We start from the raw sequence: 24,922 nt of genomic DNA on the forward strand, positions 1-24,922 counted from the left end.
GAAGAACTGTTTTGAACGTCCACCACTCCATGACTGCCACTGCAAGCAGCATCGCAAGAAAACAATGAAGTCCTAACCGCATGATCAAAAAGGGTGCTGGTCTACCTGGAGCTAGTGCTGGGAACCACCCAGGTCAGTAACACTCTGTGACCAGCCATGGAGGGACCCAGGAGGAGCAACCAGTACAGTGGGCACTGGCTACCTGTCAGAGAGCTGCCCTGGCCCTCTGCTGAGCACAGTCCTGGGAGCTGCACCGCAGGTGGAGAGCCCGAGTGCTCTACGTGTGCTCTGTTTCTTCACAGTGGCCATGGTCGCTCCAGGTCCTCTGGAATCAGGGTTTTCACGGTCCTACACTGAACCCACACATCCACTGGGAGGGAGGAGCTTGAACAGCGCTCAGCTTTCTCACCAATGGCAAAACTCTCCACCTATTTAGGCCTTCCCAACTTCTCACAGCAAGCAATCTGTGTAGCTCTCAGGGTTCAAACCTTGAAGCGTATCTTTTAAACTTATCCCCAAATAATTCATGTTTTTGATGCTTCTGACCATGTTTTTGGCTCCATGAACTGCATTTATGGCTCCACACTGCCGCCCATGCTGATCTGAGGGCTCCTGTGCCTCCTCCATGGCATCTGTGAGCAGCTTGGTGCTGAGGGCAGGTTTTCTTTAGCACTGCATCATTGGCCAGCAGCTGGTCTTCCACAGGGTGCGTCAGGTAAGGGAACCCCCCTACCCCATATACTTTCTGAGGGTTTCTGTAATGAGTAGGTCTTGGATTTGGCCAAGTGTGTGTGCATGTGCATTCATCAACTGACAAAACTATAGGGTTTTCTGTTTTGGTCATAATAAACTGATTCTGGATGTCAGCTGAACCTCAAATTCTTGGTGTAAACCCTCCTTGGCCAATGTACACTATCCTCTTTAATGTCTGCGACCTTGAATTTGCCTGTCATTAAAAAAAAAAAAAAAAAAAAAGAATCTGGAAGAAAAACAAATGGACTGGATTTACAGGGAGGTTAGGTGAGAATGAGGGAAAGCAGGACAAACAGAGTGCCCACTACAAGAGCCACACCAGAGGAAGGCCGAGTCCTGGGGTTTTCTGAGCCTTTTTTCCCTAAACCAAGAAAGTTCTGCCTTATTTTATTAATTAAAATCAGAAAGAGGAGTCCAGGGAAAGAATGACCTAACAGGACTCCGCCTGCACCCAAGGCACTGCCGGGGGGGATATGGGAGGACGCGGTCCCTGCCTCAGAACTAACCCTCAGGGTCACTGGCAATGGCAGTGCTGAGGTGGCCCTTCAATGCTGCTCTATTTCAGTCAGGGCAGAGGAGTCTGTGGGAGCTGTGCTAAGCAAGCAGAAACCACGAGGACGTTCATAATGACCCACGGCCCTGTCCTCAGCCCCACAACTGATTTGGGAGAAAAGAGGACCCAAGCCTGGCAAATTCTAGCAAGAAGGACTGACAGAAGTCCCAACAGCGAGCAGGGAATCTCCAGGTGTCCATCAGGGACCACAAGACCTGGTCTCTCTCTATTGCCACCATGATAGTCTATCTGGAGCCTGAGATGAGCTGACTCCATCAGGGCTGTGGGCCCCTTTCTGTTATCTCTTGGATGAAGCTGCACGCTCCTCCTTGGGACCCCACAGCCAAGAGCCCTGTGGCTTCAGAACATGCCTGGAAACCACAGGAGGAAGCAGTACAAGCTGAAGCCCCACCAACCCCATGGTGGCAGTGGTACGGCCACCTCTAGAGATGGCCTCATCCCTTAAGGAACGTGCCCACCAGCAGCATGCCAGGTAAGTGGATCTACAGGGCAGTCCTGTAGGTTCCACAAGGCTTCCTCGCTGTGAGCCTGTAGGTCCTGCTGGTGCTCCAGCTGTGGCATGCACCATGCAGACACAGCTCACTCCAGAGCCCCTGCTGCCCCTCACAGCTTCCTGCTCACTGAGTGTGACCAGGGCATGTTCCCAGCTGAAGCCATGGTCTAGAAGTCACTCTGAGAACACCCAGAAGAGGCTTGCAGTCTTCACTCAAGAGTAGTATGGGCTGAGCACAGCAGCAAGGGGCAATAGCCTGTAATGGAGGGAGTTCTGGACTGGAGATCAGGGATGTTACTTCTTGCAGGGCAGTCTCTGACACCATGACAGCCCTTGTCTTCTCTGGACCAGGACACACTCAACAGTACAGGGTTTCCTGGCTCCTGCCAAGGTTACTCCCAGGTTGCATATTCCAGAGACCACTTCCAGAGCAGGTCCTCACCTGCAAGGAGACCTGAAGGAACACCCGCTTCTCCATGAGCCTGCCCCTGTGCCTGATGGGTGCAGCTGGGAGTCTGCTACATGCCTGCCCCTGTTGTGCACACCCACCAGGTCAGGACTCTTCAGAACAGCCTACAGGCAACTGTGTCTGAGAAGAGGCTTTAGCTCTGATGGTTTTAAGAACAAACACAGGAAAACAACACAGCTACCTACTGGGAAAACAAAACAAAAAAGTCTAATCCAGGCTCTCCTGCAGTCAGGGGGAAGACTTGGCTAAGGGCTCGCTGGGCTTGGTCTGGTATCCTTGGCAGCCTCTAGCCATGTAGCTTCTCTCCACCATGACCTTCCACCATGATGTTCTGCCTCATCTTACTGAGTTATGGAGTTGGCTAACTGAGCCTGTGAAGCTGTGAGCCCAAAATGAACTTTCCCTCCTCAAAAAAAAAACAAAACAAACAACGCCAGGCATGGTGGTGCACACCTATAATCAGCTGGCTGAAGCAGGAGGATCCCAAGTTCAAGGCCAGCCTTGGCAAAGTAGCAAGGCCTTAAGCAACATAGACCCAGTCTCAAAATTAAAAAAAAAAAAAGGGGGGGGTTAGGGATGTGTCTCAGTGGTAGAGCACCCCTGGGTCTTCCCCAGTACCAAAACCAAACAAAACCACCTGAACCAACCTGGAACCTGCTTCTGTGCTCAGCACCTAGTGCAGTGGCACAACAGAAGCTGCCTCAGGAGAGGGCCCTGTAAGGCCGGTGCAGCCTGCTTTCCAAGGCTCAGCCCTCACTCACAGGACTGCCCTGGGCCTTCCCCCATGCCCAGCAGATACCAAGTGTCAACCACCCGCTTTGAGTTGGGAGGCCCAGTCACTCCCTCCACTGCTTACTCATCTTGTTCAGCTTAAGGGCCAGGGTCTCCTTTTCCCACCCTCCTGCACCCTGCCTGATAGTGGGGGCCTAGAGTTCCAGCCCTGACCTCCCTGCCTCCACACCTGTCCCGTCAGGTCTTCTGTGGGCTGAAGACCACACTCTGCTTCCAGAGCCCAATCTAAGTCTAAGAATGGTCCCAGTCTCTGATGGACATTTTGGGGTTCTGAGACTTGTGCTTGTGTCGACCACACGGACGTAAGAAGCTTCTGATGCTGGCTAGGTAAGCAGAGCACACAGCTCACACCCTGCAGGGTAAAGTCTACCCTTTCAGGGTACGACACTGGCCAGACACATGCCTCAGCATGCCAGGTACCCACACTGCAACATCTGCCCCTGTACACAGCTCAAGGCGCTCTGGACAGAGCAAGCAGGGGGGGACAGGGGACACAGGCCACAGCCAAGAGTCCCAGAGGCTCATTCAGCTTGTCCATGTTCAACCAAAGCCTAATGAATGTATATGGCTCCACCCAGCCATTTCTACACAGGGCTACCTGCTGGCCTCACAGCAAGCACTTCAAACCCAAACACTGCCAGAGGCTGGGGTGACAGAGGGCAGGAGGAGGCAGTGCCAGCGCCCAGGGGCAGCAGTCTTAGGGCTGTCTTCACAGCTCAAATGCTAGGGTGAGGGCAGAAGCAGCTTGAAGCCATCAGTGCCCAAGGACTCACTGAGGTGAGGCCCACCTGGCAGTGAACACAGGCCAGAAGGGCTACACAGGCCAGAAGGGCTACACAGGCCAGCCACAGGACTCCTGGCAGTGGCCTGTGGCACTGCTGGATGTGCACAGCACTCGCTGCACCAAAACCCTCCTGTTCCCAGACAGCAGGGGATGGGATGGACAACAGCCACAAAGCAAGCCCCCGTCTGTGGTTCAGGTCATGGGCCCACACTTGCCACCCCTAGCACTGTAGGACAGAAATGCTCCCCCAGAACAGAACAAACGGACTTGAAAGTGAAATTCTCAGTAGTGTGTGCAAGCAGGACACTGTGACACAGCTTATCCCTGGTGGCCCTCCTCAGAGCCACAGGAGAGTGGCTCTCTGCCCACATGCAGGGGGCTTCCACTAGCATGCAGCGCCCAGATGGTGGAGGTGGGGGTTACCTTTTTCCCAGTTTGTTTCTCCACCATGTCGCTGCTGGGAGAAAAGTCTTCCTGCTGTGGAGTTCTAGAGCGTGCACCCCTGGGCATCGTTCTGCTCCCGCGCCTTGTCTCCTCTAGGCCGCCACCGCGTCATCGTCACCAGTCTGCTTCAACAGAGAGTACACAGGGTTAAAAACCGGCCACACTACACCAAATAAATGACCTCTTCTCAGGGCAGCAGTGGCCGTACTCCATGTGGGGAGTGGGTCCAGGCAGACCCCTACCAGGGCCACCAGCAGTGATGAGAAACAAGGTGGGTCACACAGCTGGGCTTGGGCAGAAAGGAAGCAGACGGCCTGGTCAGGCTGCTGGCCCTTGGCACAACCACACCTGGGCCTGCGCCCTCAGGTTGGAGGTGGCAGTCCCCTCTCCTTCCCTCTGCTGCAGGCCTGATGGCTCCAGTCTCCCAGGTTCAGCCTCTAAGACCTGCTTGCCAGTTGCAAGCACCCCAACAGAAGGCTGGAGGAGAACCATTTTGCTTCTCATCAAGCCCCAGGCACAGGCACTCATGGATGCAGGCACAGGCCTGTGGCACAGAGGAGTCCCGAGGATCCCCATGGCTTCATGACCCCACTCTGCCCACCTGGGCCCAAGCTCCAGCCTGTATTTCCCAAGAAACCTGGGACACACACTGCATTTACTGTGCATTTTTCCCCCGTGTTTTATGACTTCCTGGCATCTTACAAGGCTTGCTGGCCAAGGGCTGGTTCTTAGAGACAGCGAGGGCTTGATGCAAACCACCCACCTCCTGTGTAAGCCTCACACTCAGCCAATGGTCCCTACCCCACCACACAACCAGAGTCTGTCCTTATGCAGCAAAGCCTGCAGGACAGAGCACCCTGAATAGCCAGGCCTGCCCCAGTGCAGAGCCAGGATTCCTAGACCCCAACCTACTGTGTGCAGACCCATGGCCTCTGGATTCTCACTGCAGCCCTTCACTGATCTTGCCTGATCCCCAAGATGGCTGACAGTGGTCTCTCCGTAAGCACACAGGGAAAAGACAGAGCCAGAAACATCCCTCGTCAGACACTGGCTCTGCTAGGCCTTCATCTTGGGGTCCCCGCCTGAGGGGACTCCTGACCTCTAGAGATCACCCGGTGCTGCTCCTCAGATTCTCTCTGCCACTCTCCAGGACACAGCCTCACATCCCCCAACACACTCCTGGTGCTAGGTTTGAGCCCAGGGCCTTGCAGATGCCAGACAAATGCTCTGCCACAGAGCCCTATCCCAGCCTCACACCAAAGAATTTCTGTCTTGATCTCAGCTCCAGGTGGACACGAGGCACTCGCTGTCAGCATACACTCAGCCATTGTGCCCTGCAACAGACAGCTCTGTGGCCCAGCCATCCCAGAGCTACCCACCCCAAAACTAAGATGCAGAATAATCAAACAGTAATTTTCTAGCAGCAGGGGAGAAAGAGTCCCAAAGACAAAGGGTCTGCGGTGGATGCTCCAAAGACAGACAGAAAAGCACTCGGGCACACGTTGAACCAAATGGAACAGCACAGACTGTGACCGTGTCAACAGGGGCAGAGGACCCATGCGCATGGCACAGGAGGCTTTGCCCAGTCTGTGTGTGGCCTGGGAAAGAAGCCCCTAAGCAGCTTGGACACAGACAAAGTCTCCAGACACTGGCCTGCCCTCTGCTGATAGGGCCTGCAGGGTGGGAGCAGCCAGCAGCTGCAGCTGGAGAAAAGCATTTCCAAACGAAGCACTCCACTTGGCCACAGTTAACCAGAGTTAAGAGCAAATCAAAGTGTTTTTGAGGATGCAGCAACTACTGAGACCTCCCAGGACTGCTCCTGAGAAAGTACTGGGAGGTTCTGCTGCCTGGGCAGCACACTGCAGCTGGCAGGCCCGAGAGCTAGGAATGGGTTTCACAGGTTTATGCTTGAGGGAAGGAAAAATGAAAAGGCTAAAGCTTCATGGTACCCCCCCCCAAATTACGTGGAACTAGGATTTTAGCATCCATAAGTAATTAAAGCTCTCCGGGATGCAGCCCTCCCGCTGGCTCATGCTCCTCTATTGTTTCTGCGCTGCTGGTGTAAACTCTGAGCCTTGGGCATGCACAACACACACTCTGCCACTGAGGCGCAACCCCAGCTGCCATGTGCCTTTCACGTGTGTTCATGATGATTCTAAGATACACCAAGCCCTTTCCACAGCATTGATGCCAGCACTGGGGGTCACAATGACTTTACTATCATGTGATGGCAGCAGAACCTGGCACTCAGTGCTGGGCATGGTGAAACCCTGAACACTGAACCTCATGGCCGCCAGTCCTGCCCTTCCAAGGCTCTGGCAGGGGGAGGCCTGTGTGTTGAGCACCCTGGGTGCTTATCACAGGCCTCAAATATCACAGGGAAAGTGTCTGCTCGTGGTGCTCCTATTCATTTGTGTAATTTGAAGGTGTTTCCTCCAGTTTTAACTCTGAACAGGAGTTTTCCCTAAAGGGCTGTCTTTCCTGCCCAAATCTCAAAGTTACTGTGAACTGGGTGCCTGGCAGTTCCTGTGTCCCACGGGGTCTCTAGGAACTGGTTCCAGGGCCCCCACAGCGCTCAAGCTCAGGGTATACGATGGAGTGGTGTTTGCACAGGACCCATCCCTGTTCTCCTACACATCAAGTCCTCTCTGGATCACTCTAGTGTCTGAAGTGTCATAAATGCTGAGTGCAGCCCATGCAGGAGGAGTGCTGGAGAAGTCTGTGCGTGCTCACTATAGGACCCACTTCCCACCTAACTTTTTCAATCTCTGACTGGTTGAATCCGCAGATATGGAACACACAGAGTCAGGGCCCGACTGTTGTTTTCTCTAAAGTAAACGGAGTGAGCTAATCACTTCAAGGAAAACTGACAGCAATAACGTCTGAGCTTTCAAGTGAAAGGAAATATGAATTTTAGAAAACCTGCACCCACCAGCATTGGGCTGATGCCTCTGCACAAGGGAAAGGTATTTCTATGAGGTCAGCAATGTTATCAAAGGCATCATTAGTAATGTACAATGAAGCACCTGCACAACTCAGTGAGCTGGGATTTCCTAAAGGACCAGGGTGGAGTGCTCACACATGGGGCAAGAACTGGTCCTCCAAACTAGAACGAAGACCTCAGTAATGCATGTGAAGCACCAGAGCATGTCTGTCCTACTGCGCCCTATGCAAGCCAGACCTCCCATCCGCCTGTGGCAAGGCAGCCAGTTGCAAGCAGGAGCAGTGGCCTGCTGTGAGGGAGGTCGGCCAGACAACAACAAGGTGTGGGCACTGGAACAATGCTACCTTCCTCCACGCACCAAATTCTTTTGTAAGATGGTTATACTTTAATAGAAATTAATGTATCTTAACACATGATACTTGATTACTTTCAAATGAACAAAATATCTAAATTTTCTCAAGCTAACCTTTTTAATAAAATAACATCATAGGGGTCTCACATAAACAGGAGGTCTGTGGGCCCCTGGAGCCCTCGTCCTGCGAAGGGCTGCAGTCCTGGAAGCTAGAGCCTCTGCCCAGCACCAGGCCAAGAGCCCAGCCTGCAGAAGACTCGCACCACGTGTAAGAAACAACAGCCCAAACCCCCAGACTGGTGCAAGGACCCAAAGGAGAAATGGGTCTTGAAAGGAATAAAAACTCATGCAGAGAGTTGAAACTGGAGGAAACACCTCCAAATTATACAAGTGAATATTAGTTTTTTAAAAAAATAGCTGGGTGCAGTGGCGCATGTCTGCGGCTTAGGACACTGAGACAGGAGGATGGCAAGTTCAAAGCCAGCCTCAGCAATTTAGTAAGGTGCTAAGCAACTCAGTGAGACCCTGTCTCTAAATATAATAAAGAATAGGGCTGGGGATGTGGCTCAGTGCTTTTCTAGCATGCATGAGGCCCTAGGTCCCATCTCAGACACCACCACACCCAACCCCACCCAATCAGGGACAGCAGGGGCCAAAATAGCAGACAGCCTGGGCCTACCTCGGTTGCCAGAGAAAGACAGTTTTGTCCCTCTGAGGCAAGAGCAGAGCTGGACACCGTGGGAAACAATGCAGCCCCACACCAGCCACCCCAGGCCACAGAGCAGTGTGCAGGAGCACCCAGGACCACCTTTGCAACTTGAGGACAAGACAAAGAAACACTCCATGAGAATAGTCAGAAACTGAGTCACCAAGGCTCATGACCATTAAAGGCCACTTCCCCCAAAGCAGGAGAGTATTTCCTGCACATAACTGAGAAAAAGTCCTTGAACATACAAAGAACTCCTGCAAACCTATGAGGAAAAAAAAAAAAAAAACCAAAAAAAAAGAAAAAGAAAATAAAAGATGCCAAATGGAATGGGCACTTCACAGAGCAGGAACTGCAGAAGACCAGTGAGCAAGTGGAAGGCCAATGCACCCACATACAGAAGAACAACAAGGCACCATGCTGTGCAGCCTCCGCACAGGTAACTCTAAGGTACAGGGCACCATTCCTGAACTTCTGTCTGGGCAGGGGCCTGGACGGGGCTCTAAGTGAGCTCTCACAGGTGTTGCTTTAGGATCAGGATGCTGTGCATGTTTACTCTGTGAACTTCGGGACGCTGACACGTTTCACAATAAATAGTTTTAAACGCTGGTAAGTCAGGTTCAAAACATGGCACACGGTGTACCCTGGCAGGACCTGTCCTCCCCCAAGAGTCCCTGGCTCGTGCAGTCAGAGGGACCCAACGCAGAGCAGCAGCTCAAGGCTGCCTGACCTTGTGAAGCAAGCAGGTGAGTACAGAGGGTGGGCAGACTGACACATGCACATGTGCACTGAGTGTGTGTGCAGGACAGAGATGCAGGCTAGGCGCTACAGGTGCAACTGGATGGCCCAAAATAGCAAGTGTAGGGAAGCACTGAAGGTGGAACACAAGCAGCGAGTCAGCAGAGGCCCAGGAACAACAAGCAGGGGGAAGGAGGCCAGCTTCTGGGCACTGCTGCTGTGAACACCAGGCCAGCTCCTGGGGAGGGTCATGGTAAAGTGTCCCAGAGAGCGGCTCAGTGCTGTGAGACCCAGAACAGTCCTGAATCACAAAGCCCACCACTGTGTGGCTGCTAGTGACCTCCATGCAGGAGAAATAGAAGAGAGATCGGGCACCTTGGAGGCTCTCCACAACACCAAGGGGAGGAGTACACAAGGCTGGTCCAACACGGAGCTGAAGAGCACCACACAAAACCACACTCTCAGCAAAACTCTCAGCAAGGTCAACAGGAGCACTCACAGAGCTACACAGCAGGAGTTGGCAGCGCCCCTCCTGTGGCGGTGCCCTGTTGCCACTGCTATTCCACTCTATGCAGGAGTCCTGGCCAGGGAGGGCAGGGAGGCACCACGTGGCTCTCAGATCAGAAGACAGAGGCACTGTGTGAAGAGGATGCACGTCCAGAGAAGCACCAGCATTCCACCAGGACCTCCCAGAGCAGAAGAATACAAGAACACAGAATCCGAGAACACACAAACCCCTGGTGCCAGCGCCCACACAGACAACCCAACAGTTGCTGCAAGCAAAGAAAAAATAATCAGATTCAAACAACAAAGCTAGAAAAGTCTGTGAAAACTTTAGGGAGGGATCTTTAAGAATCATGGCTAGGCAGAGTTCTTAAGACACCTGAAGCAGAGTCCCCTAATGAAAAAGATCCATAAACCATCTCAACAAAATTTAAAACCCATGCCCCGTTAAAGGTGAAAAGACCAACTGCAGACAAGAAAAGTGTTTGCAAGTCACAGCCAGATACAGGATTTAGCAGGGCAACCTTGATTATTTTCAAATAAACAAAATATCTGTAAATTTTCTCAAGCTACACTTTTCAGTATGATAACATCATAGGGGCCTCACATAAACGGGAGGTCTGCGGGCCCCTGGAGCCCTTGTCCTGTGAAGGACTACAGTCTTAGAAGCTGGAGCCTCTGCTCAGCACCAGGCAAGAGCCCAGCTTGCAGAAGAAGACCCGCACCAGGGGCAAGAAACATCAGCCCAGACCCCCAGACTTGTGCAAGGACCCAAAGGGGAAATGGGTCTTGAAAGGAACAAAAAACTGGAAAAAAACACCTTCAAAGTATGCAATTTGGAGGATGGCCGCAAACAACACTGTCAGAAATGGACTCACTAGGGACAGCGTGATGGCTTGTTGCTGGCAGGCAGGCAGGTGCAACCACCCTCAAAACAGCCCAAAAAGCTGCCCGCTGCCTGCCACAGGCACAGAGAAGCCAGGTCTCCACCCGTGCCAAGGGAGTGCAGAGTGGCACAGCCACCTCCACAGCTGCACTCCTTTTTCTATCCCAGAAAAGGAGGTGCTGTACAGGAGTCCAGGCGCTTCAGCCTGGACTCTAGCCATATCACCTTGCCTCCTTAACAGCCAAAGGAAGTTAACCATTGGTACAAAGGTCGATAAGGTCAATCTCTAGAAAATTCTGATAGGTACAAAAAGCCAATCTCCAACAGTCTCGTCTTCCAGTGACAAAACCACACTCCTGGGGAACTGATCAGTGGTGGCCAGGTGATAGAAATAAGGTGAGGCAGGGCTGGTGGGGCCCTGGCATTGTACACAGGGTATCGTTTGGGCGGGGCACAGTGTGGCCCTCTGGTGGCTCCTGGTACAGCATCCATGTTGCAGTCACCCTGTAGAGGCACAGGGAACAACCCAGGATGCTACTACTCTCTAACTTCTTGGAAGTCTACAATTATTGCAAAAGGAATGTTTTTGAAAGGGGAAAGACAAGGAGATGTGGATCCTTCTAGCTGTGATGGCAATAATCTAGGCAGACTTATTTTATTTTTAAAGAGAGGGAGGGGGAGGGAGAGAGAGAGAGAGAGAGAGAGAGAGAGAGGGGGGGGGGAGGGGGAGGGAGGGAGGGAGGGAGGGAGAGAGAGAGAGGGAGGGAGGGAGGGAGGAGAGAGAGGAGGGGGGGAGAATTTTTTAATATTTATTTTTCAGTTTTCGGTGGACACAACATCTTTATTTTTATTTTATGTGGTGCTGAGGATCCAACCCAGCGCCCACGCATGCCAGGCGAGCGCGTTACGGCTTCAGCCACATCCCCAGCCCCAGGCAGACTTCTTTTAAAAGCCTTGTTTTGGGCTGGGGTTGTGGCTCAGTGGTGGAGTGCTTGCCTGGCATGTGTGAGGTACTGGGTTCGATCCTCAGCACCACATAAAAATAAATAAATAAAGGCACTGTGTCCATCTACAAATAAAAAAATAAAATAAAACAAAACTTTAAATATAGAAAGATGATCTCACAAAGGAAAAGGGAACAACACACTTTGCTATGCACTGGTCAGTGGTAGGACTCAGGAGGATGTGGCTGGAGCAGCTACTTCCCATACAGACTCTCACAAACCTGGCAAGGTGATACTGGGTGCTAACCCAATGGATGTGAGTGTCCTCACAGTGGGGTAGCAGCTTCCCCAGCAGAGTCTGGGCAAGGGAGTAGCCATGGTGCACGGAGATCTGTACCAGAAGCTATAGCATCACTGCCCCACGCTAGTCCTCAAAGTGAGTTGCAAGGCCAGTCCACACCTGCGGGCAAGATGAAGCTCCACCTGCAAGGTGCCAGGCCTGGCATGTTCCTGAAGGACTCCTCCAGCAGGCTTCATTACGACGTGGTCATCTGACTGCACAGCGTGGATCTCACCTGCCTTTTCAGATCAAAAAGCTTTCCTATCCTCAGGAACGACACTGTTGGTGGGGTGTTGTGTGGCAGGAACCAAGTGAGCACTCAGGAGTACCGCAAAAGGAAGGCAGACATGTGTAATCCAGCAGGCAGAACCGGGCAGTGCTTTTCTACTCCAGCTGGAGCATCAGTCTTAAATCCTGATGGACCTGGTTTAGTGCTTCTTAGATCCCAGCACAGACAAGGCCTTGAAACTCAGGACTTGCTAGGATCCTGGAGCAGGGGGAGAAAGGGCCACGGAGCTGTGTGCCCAAGTGCTCGGAATAATAAGGGCAGAGAGGCAGAGGGCCTGTACCTGTATGTGGACAAGGACAGTCGTGGTAAAGAACCACAGCACTGACAGCAGATGTAAATCCATCACCTCTGAACAGGAAAAAGCTAAGGACTCAAAACCCAGAACCCCAGCCTTGGAGCAGTGCTGGAAAACCGTGTCACTGTTTTGGAAACTGGTGAAGGCGGCTAGCTGTTTATTCTTTCCTACAGGAATGACACCTGTACCAAATGGATGTGGAAGGTGAATGCCCAGCTTACCAGGCTTAGCATTGGCCCCTGGCAGCCTGGTGAATCTACCAGGCACATGCAGGCACAGCCACAGGCTCTCAGGCCAGGCACTGTGCACATGCTGGTGTCAACACCGGAGCCCTCCTATACAAGAGACACACCACTCAGGCTTGTTAACAAAGCTGGAATGTGCTCTGTCTGTAGAACCATTTGCCTGGTGGTTCCAGACTCAAGCCCATCAGCAAAAACAGCCACACGCCCAGAGTAGCCGGAGCTGGGAATTAGGCCAGCCTACACCGGGAAGAGCTAGGGTGACTTAAGACAGAGGGAAAATGTAATATATTTCATCTTCAATTTTCACATTAATTACACACTGAAAGCAAGTACTCTGTATGTGCTGGGTTAAATGAAACACAATCCACTGTCATTTGTTGTTGTTGTTTTTTTGTTATTTAATGAGGCTAAAAGAAAATTTTAAATTAAACGCAGTTCACATTGTATATCTACTGGACCGAACAATTTCAAAGAACAAAGGACCCAATCTTTAATAAAAAGGAGAACAGAACAATCAAGAGAAAAACACAATGCAGGAGTTTAAAGATTAAAAATGACCAAAAAAAGAAAAAAAAAAAAAAAAACAACAAAAGACTCTGTACGTGGACTCTGCTTGGAGGTTGAGGAACGTGGAGCTCAGTGGCAACCAGCAGGGTGCAGGGTAAGGAACCTCCAGCTCTGTGACTGCCTTATTTTCTAGTGAGCTGTGTCATGTTAGCAGTCTTCTCCAGGTGAAATGGTGCAGTGGGAGGGTGGGTGGGAGGCAAAGAGGCCAAGCAGGCCGCTGTTCCCTGCTCCAAGGGTGGACCGCACTCTGAATGATACTAAGCACCCAGACAAAGTGCCAGAACTATGTGCAGAATGAGCCTTAACTTCACAAGCAGTCCATCAACACTGAATCAAGCCACTCGTCCATGAGAAATGGCTGCTGAAGCTGGGAGGCAGTGTGTGTAACAAACACATAGTTCAGTGGTCCACTTTCAGAACACAGTACTCAGCCTACATTGATAAGATCCAATTGTAGCCATTTTACTTTTAGCCTTTCCCTTTGCCTGCCCCAATTTTAAAATCAGCTGATCACATAGATGGTAACCCAGGCTCTGCTGCCTTGGGGTGTTCCCAGGATCCCTCGGGGGTGCACCCTTCTGCATCTCAGTATTTCTAACAGCATTTGCAAGTGGCCGCACTTAGTCCCCAGGCCGCCTGGGGGGAATGGGGACTGAGGCTGCTTCAGGAAGATAATCCTGCTCGGTGAGCAAGAACTCCTAGTGCACTGAAATAAGAAAGCCCACTGATTCCAGACACCCAAGCTGTGCGGCCCCCAGAGGCAGTGCATCTCTCTGAGCTTCCATCTGCTTCCAGTGAAGAATAATTGATTCACTACTCTTGTAGAATCAATTATCACCCAGAAACGTTCTTTAGAAAATATAAAGACAGACCCACAGGGACAGAGTCTACTGAGAGAGTCACTGGGTCTGCTCAATGTAATTCCCTGTCTACCGAGTATTTTATTGAAGAGTTTCAAAAACAAGAAACAGGTAGGAGTAAAATAAGAAGAGTCTGAAAGCACTGAGAAAAGTCTTACTACCTGTGAGACAGAAATAAACATTAATTCCAAGTGATGAGACTTTCGTAGCCACTTAACGAAAACAGCAGGAACCAGTCAACAAAGAATGAGTCCATCTTTGAACACTGTGAGCAGGACTCAAGGACACTGTTAGGACACCACTCACAGTTAACAGGACCATCTCAACCAGGGAGATGCTGGAGCTGCTCAGAATGGACACTGACATAAGGCCACTGCTGCCCTGCTTAGGAACATAACTCAGGCAGGTTCTGCGCCTGGCTGGGTGTGAGGGCACAACTGCAGCCACAGTGCTGGGAGACACTAGGTCAAGGTTGACCTGGGCAACTCAGAGAGGCCCTGTCTCGAAATTTAAATTTAAACAAAAGGGGGCTGCGAATGCAGCTCCATGGTAAAAGGCCCGTGGGTTCAATTCCCAATATTGCAAAAACAAAAACAAAACCTGTTTGAATTTCCTCCATGATAGTGACATGGACAGCTGCCAGCACTGTCCCCTTTGTCCTGGATCACACTGAAGATGCCTCTGCGGGCTGTGTCATCATCTGTCTCTCCCACCTGGCTCAGGGTCTGGAGTGGCTGCACCTATCTGGTGGAACCCAAGTCCCTGAGGACAGCACATACTTGCTGTCAGGAGTGAATGGGCAGCAGAGAGAGAGAGAGAGAGAGAGAGAGAGAGAGAGAGAGAGAGAGAGAGAGAGAGAGAAAAGAGCATTTGTAACCCAGGGCAACAAGTGCCCACTCAGGCCTGCCGAGCTCACCGACTCCCATTTCCAATCTTCTGCAGAAGAAGGAGAAGATGGTTCTCGTGAAGGAGTCTACAGGGACTGAGGAACAGCAAGGCTCTCTGCACCTGAGCCACAGGACCACTGGGGCTCCAAGGAAAGGAGCTAGAAAAATGAACAGAGGCACCAAGGCCTGGCACTGCCTGCCAGGTGCACAGCCTGGTCTAGAGGCAAAGCCTCAGTGAGCAAGGTGCCCCAGCTTTGCCCTGCTTGTCTCCCAGTTGGCTCCCATGGCACAACTGTCCCTTCCTTCTCTCCCTGGGAGAAAAAGTGGTCTGCACAGAAGCTGCGGCTGCTTCCTCTGCCAGTCACACTCCAAGAGGACTTGAGCACTGCTGTTTTCCTGCCCAGTGCAGAACATAGGAGCTGCATGGCTCCTGTGGCCTCCCACTACAGCTGATGAACCCACACTGACACAGGAGGATTACGAGGGTCCACAGACTGCATCAGGGCTCACTCTGAGTTTGGACAGACACGCAGTGACATGCACCCACCACCGTGCTGTCACAGACTATTTTCACTGCCCTAGCAGTCCCTGGTGCCCTCGGATCTTCCTGCTGTCTCCACAGCTTTGCCATTTCCAGAATGTCTTGAGTAATCCTACAGCAGGTGGAATTTTCTGATTGGCTTCTTTCACTTAGCAGCATGCATTTAAGGTTCCTCTGTCTGGTTTTGTAAACAAGCTTCTTCTTATTCTTATTATCTGCAGTACAGGGGGTGGAATCCAGGGGCACTTTCCTACTGTGCTACATTACTAGCTTTTTATTTGGGGGGGGGGGAGACAAGGTCTCACTAAACTGCTGAGACTGGCCTGCAACTTTCGACTCTCCTGCCTCAGCCTTCAGAGCTGTTGGGATGACAGGTGTGCACCACTGCACCCAACTATCCTCATTAGTTTTTAGCCCTAAATAACATTCCTTTGCCTGGCCTTGCCACTGTCTAACCACTCACCTGCTGAGGGAAAAGCTTGGTCACCTGCAGTTCTGGCAATTATGAATGAAGTAGCTTTTTTTTTTTTTAAGTGAAATATACAGATCAGAAAACATCAGAAGTCACCACCCTGATATGTCATCATGTGAGAAAATAGCACTGCTCTGTGAATGTGCTGCCCACGTGTGTGCACATGTGCTGTGGACAGAGATGTAAGCAGACCACTTCACACCACTGGCCTACCTAGCTATGAGCCTTGGATGTGTAGTCAGACACATCCCAGTTTCTCATCTACAGAAGACAAAAACAAAACGACCCCTACACTGCCATCAGGACCACAACTGGCACCTAGGTAGCCGATCCTGAACTCTCCCTAGGTGAAGACAGGATGTGGACAGCCCCCAGTGCGTCCTGGTCAGTTCTCAGCCTTGCCTTTACTGCTCTGTGCCCTCTTCCAACCATAGGGTGCACAAAGGCACCATGGACACAAGTGATAAAAAGACTGCTGTCTAGGTGGACCAGGCTGGACCTGGGCATGTAGGGTTCAGCACAGGCTCTGCCCACACTTCACTGCAAGAGGACATGGCCCACACCAAGGTAAGACCACATACACACTAACTTGTGCAAAACAGCCCCAAACTGCAAAAAGTCCCCAGGGCCACCAGCAGGAGAAGGAATGAGCCATGGCAGTGGCCCAGGATGCACCAGTAGCAATCGCTACAGCATGCCAGACTTCAGGTAGACGTGACTGAGGGAAGCTCCACACTTTGGATGGGTGATGGTATAGGTGCAAAGGTCGTAAGAGCACCGTTGAGCACACCTGAGATGTGTGCCACTTTCTACACACAATCACACTTCAAAGAATATCAAGACCAAAACCAGTCTCTCGAACGACCTCACCAATCAAAACCAGTCTCTCTGGCGACCTCACCAATCAAAACCAGTCTCTCGGATGACCTCACCAAACAGCAGGCCAAGTTTTGCAGCCTGTGAAGGCGCCAGCTAGGAGGGGCCGTGAGTCCACCCCATCTGTTCTTCTCCACCCTGTCACTATACACAGGGCTGGATGGGGACAGCCTCATGCTGCCCCTGGTGCCACCACCGCCACAGCACTGCTCACTCTGAGGCCTCTGCGCCCAGGGGTCTCTCTGAAGCACGGCAGGAGAGGACCTGCAGGGCCACATACTCCCAGTCTGAGCGTGCAACCTCAGCACTGCCCTGCAGAACCATGCACGGTGTGCACTGGCAGGAAGCCTTTGGGCCGACAGAGCTCTCTCACACCCACACCTGCAAGTCCAAGACTCACCTGTACATAAGCCAGCACTGACCCCCCCAAGCCCTGGCACACAGAACTCAGAGGTCTGGTCAGTTCACTGCAACAGTGAGGGGCCCAGGCTGCTGGCTGGTTGGACACTAGCCTTTGCATGTGTATCGTGCAAATAGGCCACACACATACTTGGAGGCACCCTAACACCCTTATACAGGTCTTTTATTAGGGTTTCTAAACTAAGAAGCAAAGACCAACATTACAAGAAACTTGACCTAAGACATTATTCCTGCCATCGGTCTGAAAAAGCTTTAACTATTAATCTGCTCATGTGCTCCTGGGTCACGGAGCTCTCTACCATGCAAGACATCACAACCCAGGACTCCAGCCACCTGTCTGGACAGGTGACAAGCAGGAGCACATGGCCAGCAGGCATAACCCAGAGCTTCAAAGACACAGAGCTTGAGAGGTGTCTCACAGGAAGGTATGGGGCCTGCCAGGCACCACCCACCACCACTGGGCCACAACGGAGGACACGAGTGCTCAGGCTGTCCTTGCATGGATCTGGGCAGGAATCGTACCTCCTACAACTGTCCCCTCCTGGCAACTATCTATTTGAGGCATCTTACCAGTGGCAGGACGAGCCACAGCAGAGATGATAAAAGGGTTTTGTGCAAGTACAACACCTTAAACATAAATAAATTTCTCTCCATTAGAAAACAACTGCAGTTTCAAACACCAAAACAGAGAGATGAACAGATAAAGATATTATGCGAAGCGCTCACCATGAAATTTCAAAAAGGAGAAGACTCAGCTCATGGCTCAGACTCTCATGGCCATGTGAGCAGATAGCATGCAGCCTGGGTCTCCCAGGGCTGGCACAGTTTTCCTTCTCTGTAACTCCATGGCTCTGCACAAGCATGCTTCAGACAGTACAGGAGACGTGTGCCTCTCTCTCTTCAGCGTGTCAGGCAGCCATGCAGGTGGGACATAAAGCAGGAGTTTGATCCCCTCCCACTGTCTTCTGATGGCCAAGTATGCTCTGACCCCCACACCACACATCTGCTAAGCGGGAGAATCCTGCGTATCCAAGCTCACTGCCACAGTGGGCTGCCACAGTGGAGCAGGAACAACTCAACCGTCTCGTGTTTACCCTCACTGCTGCTACCATGGTGACCCCCAACAAACCAGCCCACCATGCCACCCTCCCTCGTGGGAGCCACAGGTACAATTGCCATGGCTGCCACCTCCTGGCTGGCTCCAAGGACACTGCCACACACCCAACTGAAGCGTGTGGGACTCCTCGAAATCCACCCTCTCTGTGCCCAGGGCATCTACCCCAGGTCCACACTGCAGTCCTCTAGCATGCAATGCCTACCAGCCCTCCACTCCCTGCCATCTGTTTACAGGATGCTGACAAATGCTGACATCCATTTGGAGAGGTCTGTCTGTGGTGGAGATTCTGTACTGCACACAGCTCTGCTCTTCTACAGCACAAAAGCAATTGGGGAAAAGGGCAAAACCTGTCCTCTCCTCAAGTTTAGTGAATCAGGCAGGGAAAACAATAACTTCCCTTTCTGACTTCCGAGGTTTGCCACACGGATGCTTAGAAACAAGTCTAATTTAGTAACCACATGTCATCAGAGATTGGCTGATGACAGCATCCCGTACCTCCTTCTCCTGGGCACCCCACCATTCTGGGCTGTAGGCTCCTCCTCTCGCTTGGCCTGGGACCAGGAGGAAACAGCATCTGCTCGGACGCTGGCCTCTGAACCAGGCCAGACACAGGGTTGAACAGCACCACCACAGTCTCTCACACACCACAAGCTGGGTCGCCGAGCAAAACACCCCAGTCTGCACTCACTGTCCTTGTGGCTCCAGGAGGATAGAAAACTGACTTTGCCGCTGTGAAAGCACGTGGGGGCAGGGTCAGAGGTGGGCATAGCTGGTGACGCTAACATTGCAGGTGTGCTTTGTACTTCCCAGGCTGGGTGTAGCATGAGCTTAAGCTCACTTCTCAGCACACACAGAGCTGACAAGTTAGCTGTCCCACTGAGAAGTCCTCAGGTCCTGTCCCTGCATCCCTCCCCCAAGTCCTACAGTGAGGAGACGCCGAGGTCAGCTCTTCCTTCTCAGTGACTCCAGTAGCATGAATACAATGAGCAAAAACACATCTTCTAAAAGCCTGGCAACATAAAAACCCACATTTCCTTGTTTTGTAATGGAGTGCAAAGTAAAGTGAACAGGGGAACTGGGCCCAGGCACTTAGAGCTGTGCCAACAGAACCCTGATCCCGCCAATCCTATCACGGTGGGACCAAGCCAGGCAGTAGCAAAACCTTGATACCCAAACAGGGGCTCAGACCCATGTGTGGTCACAATCATCATCAGCATTTATCAGGGATGTCCATGAACTATGCAGGGACACAGCTGCAGGCTTCCCTAGCTGCCCATCTCCAGACCCTAGGCCTGCGCACCCTTGCACAACAAGTGAAAGCTCCTGAAGGAGAGAGCAAGCACCTGAGAAAGTACTGCTTAACCCACGAAGTGCTGCGTCTCCATGAGGCCACCATGAGTTCAAAACACCCTGGGTGGACACATTCAACATGCCCGACCTGCCCAGCCTCACGCTTTACAGTGTACCGTACTGTTCTCTGCGCTGACGAGCTGGCCCACCATGCCTTCAGCCTGGGACAGCACCAGAGTTCAACATGTAAAATGTAGCACCAACTGAATGCACACAACTCACATTCCACACCAGGGACCCCGTGTATAGTCAACACACATTTACCCACTGCCTTGGTCCCCTGTGGAAGGGAGAAGCCGCTTTACTTTTAATAGCCAAAAGATGGAAACAACCTGAATGTCCACCATGCTGCAGAAGACAACTCGGCGACAGCACGATAGACACACCCCAGCGGAAAGAACCCTAAAGAAAGCACATGGAGAGGACTCCCTCTCAGATAACCTAGAGAATGCAGACCACGGCAGCTAAGCTACAACGGGCAATGCTGTGCTACAGAGAGACCTAATGTTTGGGGAGGGCTCACTGGAACATTTTCTACTGCAAACAGTGGCTGTAACCTTATTTGGGAAAATGGTCTGTGCAAACGTTAACTAAGTTAAGGATCTGGAGACAAGGCCATCATGGATTATGGGGTCAGAACCTAAATCCAGCAGTGATGGGAAGATGGAACAGAAGGTGATGTGGCAGGAGGTTAGGGCAGCCACAGGCCAGGGGGTTGCCAGGAGGGCTCCAACCTGAGACTTGGCAGAACCTCAGCCTGCCTGCAACTCACTTCCAGACTGTTGGCCTGTAAACCTGGGAGGCCACACTTCTGATGTTTAAGCCTCCAGGCGTGTGGCCAAGTACTTATGCTTGCACTAGGAGCTAACACAACTTCTAAACAGAATAGAGAAAGGAGAGGATCACCTCCCTTGTCCTCAGCTTTAGTCACACTGCGTTTCAGTGGGACCCCCCTGGGACCACTAGACTGGCTGTCAGAGTAGCTCCATAAGAGAAGGCTCCACATGTATGCGCCTCTTAAAAACTGGACCATGTTAGGGCTGTGGCTGTGGCTCAGCAGTAGTGCAGAGAGAACGCAGAACTCCAAGGCACATAATGACAGAGCGCTCACGTGATACTATGTTTACCAACCATTCATCCCTGGTGATCTGGACAGGCACATATGCCAGAGGCAAGAAATCAGAGTCACACAAAGCAGATGTTGCCCAGGGCCAGAGTGGGGTGCAGACAGAGTCAGGACCTGTCAGAAGGTCCTTGCAGTTCACTATCACAGCCAAGGTGAATTCTCTGGAGGCTACTGCCCAGGAGGGAGACATAACCAGCTGAGCCCCGAGGCCCCACTCGCCAGTGGGGAAAGGGGAAACAGGTGGGTTGCTGTATGGTCTCCACACAGGTCCTTTTACAACAGTACACAAGCTAATGGTTTTTTCTTTAAAATGCACACACAACTGGGTAATCTGAGGGACTGCTAATGCCCATACCTCTCTCCACTCTGCTACTAGGGCTTCCACAGAGCAGTTAGGGCCCTATGGATCTTATTCTGGCCCTGTTCCTATCCCAAAGCATTGTGACTCCAAACTTTGTAGCTAATCACTCCCAGAAGTGGTATTTCTGCAGGGTAATACTGTGTGAGTCTTCATGCTTCAGGATTATGAATGCTGACACATGCAGTTGTGCTTTTTTATAACTGTAGTATGGCATTCACTGTCTGAAAAACAGCCATTCTCTTCTTAACTGGCATTCATTTTTATCCAACTTTTTGCTACTAGAAACAAGGCCATGTGAATATCTGTCTACAACATCTTTATACCTGTGAAGTTTAAAATGAAACTGCAGCTGATGGGAAGCACACACCTGTCATCTCAGCAACTGGGGAGGCTGAGGCAGGATCGGAAGGTACAGGTCAGCCCGTGAAACTTTGTACAAACAGAGAGGCCCTCAGCACCTTAGGAGCCTGATGCTATGAGGTTATTAAGAGTCTCTGTCTGAACAAGGGGAGGGGAACTTTGCACATCACACACTCTCCTGTGGAACAAGATCAAGTTCTGACAAAAACAGTGGCTAACAACTTTCATTTAAATAAAAATTACAAACTCAAGTGCTAATATGAAGCTCTCCATAGCAAAATGACAGAAACCAGAGAATGTGACAGACGCATGTGTGCTCCTTGGCAGAGCACTTGTGGCTTGTACCCAGTTTTCAGGGAGCCCACATCCCCAAATGCTATTTAGTATGTCATCTCTTCTTCCTGAATGTGTGTAGCAAAGTGCTGGGTGCTAAACGACAGGCCAGTGAAGCACAGAACAAATACTGTGCTTTCTACATTCAACTTCCAAAGTTACCAGCGCACAGAAGGAACACATTTATACTATAAATGAATTCAGGCTTCATTAACATGTACCCAGAAAAAGTTCCTGACTCATAACCCACCATGGATGGAGGTGCTGGTTATGTGCCCTATCATGAAAGAAGCCACTTGAGGCCATTCCAGAGCACAATCTGAGGGCCACAGTTGTGTCTAACACACGGAGACAGGGAGACTGGCTGAGGCACTGGCATTTTGCTGTGTCACAGGAAGAGTACGAGGCTTGCGAATCTCTCGGCACTACATGTACCATAGGGTTCTTTTAAAACTCCAAAGAAAAATAATCAGACAATCAAACAAAAGAGAGCAGACAATTTAAGGTGGAGCAGGGCAACATGCAGGTTGTCCCCCAGGTCAGGACAGTGCCCTCATGTGAACGGATGCCAGCAAGCAGCTTCCCAGCCTTCCAGAAGGACTGTGTGGGCTGGCAGGCTCATCGCCATGGCAACAGCTCCAAACATATGTGCAGCACACCAGCTGATTTCTGAGAGCTGTAAATAGAGGATAACGGCATAAAAAAAAATCCCAAAGTACAGTAAGGACCACCCATCCCACCTCTCTCCAGCCTGCTCAACGCCTAGATGCCAATGTTCAGCACAGAGCAATGGCATGGACATGTGGCTTTGATCCCTTCACCACACCATCTGTGTGATTATATACCTACGAAGAGCAAAATAAGGTCGTTGGATTCATTATCTTTGTGCAAAACTATATGCAGACAAGAATGGCCAACAGACAGAGAGTCTGGCATAGGTGATCTGCCGACAGGGACACCAGGATCTGGACTTTCCCTGGTCTGCTCCACACCTGCCTCCCATGTGGTCTTTTCCTTGGGGCCCTTCAAGCTCTCGGTACCTGGGCATCAAGGCCCAAGAGAGGTGCTGACAGATAAGTTTCCACAAGCCAGGAAGTCACAACCAGAAAAAGAGGAAAAGGTGTGGCAGTTGACTGCCTGGGTAAGGGTTCCAGAGGAAACCCACAGGCCTCTGGTAAAGCAGATCCTTGTCCTCTGAAGAGTGAGTCCATTTCTTCCATGGGCTGGGGATAGGGAAACATGGCATTCCCTGGAGGTGTTCAGTCCAGGCTGAGCTAGCGGTATTGGCACACCTTGACTAGGTGTGCAGAGATGGCCCAACAAGGAGCAAACCAGGGGTCCCAGCAAGGCTGCACAGAAGATGCCAGCAACTCCCAGCACTGCCTTCATAACACCACAGAGATCTACCCCACTTTCTTCTTCCAGCATATAATGTGGTTAAGAATAATGTTTTTTTCCTATTTTTTTCTATCTTTCCTACCATGTCTTTGAAGCTTCATACAGAGAAGTAGGCAAATAAATCCCTAAGTATGAACTGACATTCTTAAGAAAAAACAAACTTGATTATTTCATGTTGATTTATGGGCCTCACAAATATAGTCCTCATTACGCACGAACTATTCTAAGGCAACACACAATTGCATGTGAAAACGTGAGAAAGTGATTGCAGAGCAAACAAACTTATGTTCTCTGCAAGTATCGCTCTGCAGTGATCCACCCCTCAACTGCATAAAGGCTGAGAGAGGGGGGAAAAGGTGGAAGAAAAGAAGGCCCATCAAACACTCCCAAAAGATAATTCCCTCCCCTCTGAGTCTGAGTTCAGGATGTGAAACCAACAGAAATCACACACTTGTGTATGTTCCCACATCTAAGTATGCTTTGCTTAAACACTAAGGCTCCTCCAAAGACAAAAGAACCATATTTTATTGTAAATTCCAACACTTTGTTTTAAAGATCCGTACATTTAAACTGCATGTCTGGCAAATCCTTTCCAAATAAAAATCAGCTTAAATTCATCTTTTTAAAGCAGGACATGAGCATGCACATGTCAAAGTGCATGTGTGAGACGTGCACATGCGCAGAAAGATCAACTGGAGTTAGGGAAAATGTGCACAGGAAACCCAGCATCTCCTCTTGATTGACAAGATGCTAGAGAGCCAGCCTGGTTCAGATTCTCCTCTAGTCAGAAAACATAAAGCGGCAGCTCCTCTGATGTCCTGAAAAGGAGAGTCACAAACCGAGTACCACTCTCAGCAACTGACACCTCTGCACTCTGAAGCAAGCTGGCTCAAGTTTTTCTAGGAAATGCCTAGAACTCTGAGAACAGAACCAACATGCAATGCAGAGCCTCCGTCCCTGCTCTCTGCATTGTGTCTGAAGTGGCTGTGCTCTGTGGGGCCACGAGACCCCCTCCATTGCTCCAACTTAACACAGTGACAGCAGCAATGTGGAAAGTAGAGAGTATGGGGTTGTTTCAGGCAGGGGAGTCTGTGAGTCCAAAGCGTGTAACATCAGCTCCAGCATCAACGGCTACCGGCCCCTCAAAGCCTGGCACGGTCACCCCACCATTCTCAGTCTCTTCATCTGTAACCTGGGGGAGTCACCATGCTTCACACCCTTGGGAGGGTTCTGGGGTCTGTGCTCTGTGAAAAGCAAGTGGCACACAGTCAGAACACATGGGCAACTACAATGAATGAAAACATGTCCAACGAGGCACTTCAGATTACACTTGCTCAGAGTTTTACTTGCGCATAATGCTATACAGAGCCTCTGACCAGCCTCAGCTGAGCACACAGCATTATTCCTCATCACAAACCAAGAGCCTGAAGCTGAGATAATCCAACGATGCCCCCTCACCTCCAGGCAGGGCCACAGCTACAGACCTATCTCTCCAGGGCCACGACAGGCCACTTTTGGAAAAGCACTCCCCGAAGAGTGCCATCTTTCTGTCCCAATGGACACAGGTTTTATCCCCAAGGATAAATCACTCCATCTGCCTACACCACCCACAAATGAAGGAGACCTGCTCTTTCCTTGTGGGAAGGCTGCCTCAGTGTCTTGATTTCAAGCTCCCAGAGTATATGCAGGGCTGAGGAGGACA

General features: G+C 51.1%; 1 protein-coding gene across 6 annotated transcripts in view; it reads right to left on the minus strand.

Moving 5' to 3' along the window:
* The window catches only part of ANKRD11 (ankyrin repeat domain containing 11), a 158,896-nt gene that overhangs the window by 29,894 nt on the left and 104,080 nt on the right, over nucleotides 1-24,922 (minus strand). For 4 of the 6 annotated variants that reach the window (XM_081273576.1, XM_081273577.1, XM_081273574.1 and 1 more), the window contains one exon: nucleotides 4,289-4,431. In XM_081273576.1, the coding sequence (XP_081129702.1) occupies nucleotides 4,289-4,375 (87 nt within the window). In that variant the 5' untranslated portion in view covers nucleotides 4,376-4,431. Of the gene's footprint in view, nucleotides 1-4,288; nucleotides 4,435-24,922 lie in introns of those variants that run through there. The other 2 variants (XM_081273575.1, XM_081273578.1) reach the window with 1 other exon arrangement.

This window comes from Spermophilus citellus, assembly GCF_964194105.1.
Source record: "Spermophilus citellus genome assembly, chromosome: 18".
Classification (NCBI taxonomy): Eukaryota; Metazoa; Chordata; class Mammalia; order Rodentia; family Sciuridae; genus Spermophilus; species Spermophilus citellus.